This window comes from Notolepis coatsorum (genome assembly GCF_963971535.1).
Source record: "Notolepis coatsorum genome assembly, contig: SCAFFOLD_4195, whole genome shotgun sequence".
Lineage (NCBI taxonomy): Eukaryota > Metazoa > Chordata > Actinopteri > Aulopiformes > Paralepididae > Notolepis > Notolepis coatsorum.
The window spans coordinates 10,001-14,525 of NW_028172974.1; the positions used below are offsets into that span (position 1 = coordinate 10,001).

The 4,525-nt window shown below is 44.0% G+C and overlaps 1 protein-coding gene across 1 annotated transcript in view; it reads left to right on the forward strand.

The window, feature by feature from the left end:
* Positions 1-2,300, forward strand: part of LOC311247925 (A disintegrin and metalloproteinase with thrombospondin motifs 20-like) — a gene marked incomplete at both ends in the record, with an annotated part of 4,786 nt that extends 2,486 nt beyond the window's left edge. Inside the window, 2 exons of the mRNA XM_084338905.1 lie at positions 549-685; positions 2,183-2,300. Of these exons, the coding sequence (XP_084195031.1) occupies positions 549-685; positions 2,183-2,300 (255 nt within the window). The remainder of the gene's footprint in view (positions 1-548; positions 686-2,182) is intronic.
* Between the last annotated feature and the right edge of the window lie 2,225 nt (positions 2,301-4,525).

Consider the following 4,525-nt stretch of genomic DNA (forward strand, 5'->3'; position numbering starts at 1 on the left):
GACTATGGATAGGGAATTTCTTTATTTAATTAACCCTTTCACTGCCACACGACAGAAGGTTAGCCCTTTACTATCACACAACCGACGGCGATGCTCCATCATTAGCATCATTAGCTCCGCATCCGCGGAGCTAATGATGCTAATGATGGAGCATCGCCGTCGGTTGTGTGATAGTAAAGGGCTAACCTTCTGTATTGTCACAGTGAAAGGGTTAACCGGCTGTCGTGTGGCAGTGAAAGGGTTAAAATGTTCACAACAACATGGATGCATGTACTCTGCCAGCATGTTTAATATCCATAATACTAAATGTTTGACTAAGATTTCTATGAAACTTTATTCTAAAAAAAAAAAAAAAAAAAAATTTTTTTTTTTTTTTTTTTTTAATATATAATTTTTTTTTAAACTCATAAAATATATTGGGTCGCACCTAAATCGGCAGGGTCGGTCGGCAACCTGAAACCAACCATTATTTTTGTTAGGCCTTATCTGATCAGCTCATGGGAAACGGGGTCTGATGGTTTCCTGCTGTTTCCTCACTCTGTCCTCAGTTCTCATGAAGGATCGCTGTAAGCTCTTCTGCCGTGTCGCCGGCACTATGGCCTACTATCAGCTGAAAGACCGCGTCATCGACGGCACGCCGTGCGGACCAGACACCTTCGACATCTGCGTTCAAGGCCTCTGCCGGGTATCTCTACCACACACACACCACACACATGGACACATTATGACATCAACACACACACACACGCACGCACGCACGCACGCACACACACGCACGCACGCACGCACGCACGCACACACACACACACACACACTACAATAGCTATCAGAGGCTTACCTCGCTCCAATACTGTTATGATTAGTGTTCTCGCATAGGGCTGGGAGGTATACCGAATTTGAAGGTATACCGTCATGGATTCATGCAAATGTATGGATTTTTTACTACGACAGGTCCACGACATATTGTAATAAAATATACAATTAATATTTTTAATCAATAAAAATTCCTTGCAGCAGTCTTAAAATAAGTTAAAGAATATCGACCATTTTTAATGGAAAAGCACCACAACAATTGTATTACAAGATAAAGACATAAAAAAGACATGGCTCACACACACCATTCATGTTTTGTAAGTGTTGGAAATAATTCAAAACTGAGAACCTTTTAAGCACCGACTCAACCATTAAATTGTGTGCTTTTTTAACCTCTTCCGCCCGTGCGGTGTGTCGGCGGACAGCAAATGACATCTGGTCATAAATCAATATTTCCAGACTGTTCTATAAAAGTAGAGATTTTTTTTTCAAACGTATTCAAGTATAAACATCATAACCATGTCACACCAGCATTTAGAATGTATATTATCATCAATACGTTAGTTTAGGAATAGGTTAAAGTGTTATTAGATAGATTTTCCTCTTCGAAATGTCTGTATATTCCGCGAGAGGCGACCATTTGTAAAACCTTGAATCATGGGAATTGTAGTTTTTTTGTGGCCATTTTGTAGCGGACATCCAGAGCTCTGGATCTGCGTTGGAATTTTTCAAAACTACACTTCCTGTAAGGTTCTATGGGGTTCAAGGTTCATAGTTCTGTATGAATTATTTCAATAACTCTTATTATAATTCTACCACAAAAGGTAAAGGTTTTGACAAATATTGAAACGCAGTTCAAATTGCATTGGTCCGGATGGGATAATTCAGTACTGCATCTACAGAACCTTCTGTTTAATCATTTTCCATTTATTCATTTCCTTAGATTTTTTGTACACATGATCTCAAGAAGGTACTGAACGAGATCAGTGTCCGTTTTTAATGTTTGGTCATTATTAGCATAGTGTTATTCACTGTCAACAATGCAAGGATAATTCATATTCTCCTTTGTTTCATCACAATTTAAGCAAGCCTAGTAATAGACACAATATTTCTGACATTGGGAATACATTCACTGAGGTCCATAGATGTCCCTAGATACCAAGAATATGCAAATGGGCCTTGTAGAAGTGGAGCAATATTCCATTTAGGCAGATTTTCCGAAAATAGGCTCCGGGTGGAAGAGGTTAATGTAATAAATTGTCTAGTCTGCATTGTCCTCATATATATTATATATATATATATTATATGCCATATATTACAATGATCAAATACATATTAAAACGTTGCCCTCTGATCTCTGCCTCTCCAGCAAGCAGGCTGTGACCACGTCTTGAACTCCAAGGCCAGGAATGACAAGTGCGGAGTTTGTGGCGGAGACAACTCATCTTGTAAGATCCAGCAAGGGACCTTCAATGATGCAGAGTATGGTATGTCCACCTCCTCACATTACGTGTTGGCTAATGGCTGACTGTACACTAAGCAGGTGTTGCTATTTGTGCATACTGTGTGTCAACGGCTTAACCAGATGATCTATGATACCAGTGGGGCGTTAAGAGAAACGTTAATGAAGATCTCAGGCACGTGTTTCCGGGACACGGGCGGGCGCTCTGGACAGCGTGCCGTGCCTAGAGCAGGATCTGATGTCATGTTTGGATCCGTATAAAGGGAATAAACCTCTCAGCACTAACGACACCTCTGCAATAATTAGTGACACCCATATGTGTGTATCTTCTTTAAAGGGCCAAGCACTGATTGCATCCAATCCCCTTTGAGTCTGGGCAGAATTAACAGCATTAACACCCCCCCCCCCCCCCCCCCCCCCCAATCGCGTTTGCTCCGCGTTAGCTTGGCTGGGAGCTCGAGCGTCTCCCTCTCCTCTGCCTGTTTCCTTTCTCTGGGCTGTTGGATAGAGAGGGTCCAGGAGGTTAAGGACTGTGTTGTATTGGACCAGGGACTGACCACACGACCTTGAGAATCTGGCTTAGCCTAAAGAAAGAAAACATGAGGGGGAGTGCAGCCCAGGCAGGATATCCCTGCCTCTCTGTTTCTCATTTTGGTCTTGGCTTCTTTCTATCTCCGTCTTTGTCTGTGTGTGTCTCTCTCTCTGTATATCTGTCTCTCTTTTTGTGTATGTCTTTTAGTTTGATGTCTGTTTGTCTCTGAGTGTCTCTATCTCTCTCTGGTTATGTCTCTCTTCGCCTGTCCGTCTGTATCTGAGTCTCTGTGCCATCATGTCTCTTTTTGTCTATTTGTCTCTCTGAGTCTCTCTCTTTCTCCATCTCCCCTCCTCCAGGCCACGCTATCTGAGCCCCTAAACTAGCCAACTAAATGTCTACTGTAAACAGTTGTAGACCCAGTGAATCCATACTTACCGTTATACTGTTACTATATACAAACTCTGTAAAAGAGAGAGAGGAGAATCTGATGAAAGCACTTATATTTAATTCTCCACGTCCTGTGGATCCCTCTTTTGTTTCCAAAGTGAATTAGCATGATGTGAGCCAAAGCCTTCCGGGTACATCAGGGTAAAGCTAGTGGCTCTTTCTAATTTGCCTCAATGTTATTGTTCTTTCCCTCTTGTTTTTTCTCCTGGCATATCAGCCTCTGAGGTAAACCTCAACAGTCCCAGGGTTTTACATGGTTGTGTGCCCCCCCCCCCCCCCCCCCTGTTGACTAGTGTGTTTACTGTTCATTCCTGGGTTGCTCTGCGGTGGCGGCATAGGATTATGCGTGTGGTCAGCAGCTAAGCGGGGGGTTACGGGGGGAAGGCAATCTTTGAAGGACCGTGGAGGCGATGTGGCTTCCGCAGAGGGGGGGGGGACCTTGTTGGCGGTTTCCCGAGTTCATATGCCCCTGTGTTCTCATGTGCTTATCCTATCTTCGCCTTTTAAGGAGGGAAGTCTGACTTGGTGCTTAAAATGGAACTGTTTTACAGTAACAGGATGTTGCCGCGATCATAGCTGTTCTTGCACTGCAGTCAGTGGGATGAGTTGTAGTTGTGTGTCGATGTCGATCTTCAATCTTAAATCTTTTTAGAAGATAGAGTTTCGATGACTTGTTACTTTAGCTGAAGTTACACTGTGTGAACCGTGTGTGTGTGTGTGTGTGTTGAAAGATCTGCTCAGCTGATACGAGGAGGAGACCTAAGCTTTACCAGTGCTGCCCCCGAGTGGCTCATAGTGTCAGGCCAGCCATCTCTCCACACCTAGGCTACCACTGCTGACACCTTTATCTCCTTCTGCTTCAGACACAGCATTCTCTCTCCATCCACCTTTACTGACCAGTACCTCTTCTCTCCCGACCTCCTCACCTCCACCTCTCTATGAACCCCATCAACCAGCTCCATCTCTCCCTCTCTCTCTCATTCTCCGCCCTCCCCACCTCCCTCTCCTTCTCTCTCTCACCTCTCGTCTTTCACCCGTATCTGTCCTGTATCCTTCTCTCTCTCTCTCTCTCTCTCTCTCTCTCTTCTCTCTCTCTCTCTCTCTCTCTCTCTCTCTCTCTCTCTCTCTCTCTCTCTCTCTCTCTCTCTCCATGTCAGTTTATCATGGGACAACAGACTCAGTGAAGTAATTATAGGCCAAAGTCAGGCCCAGGGAGTAATTACATATGCTTTCACGGGTGGGCCTCTGAGAGTAAAACAAGGCATCCT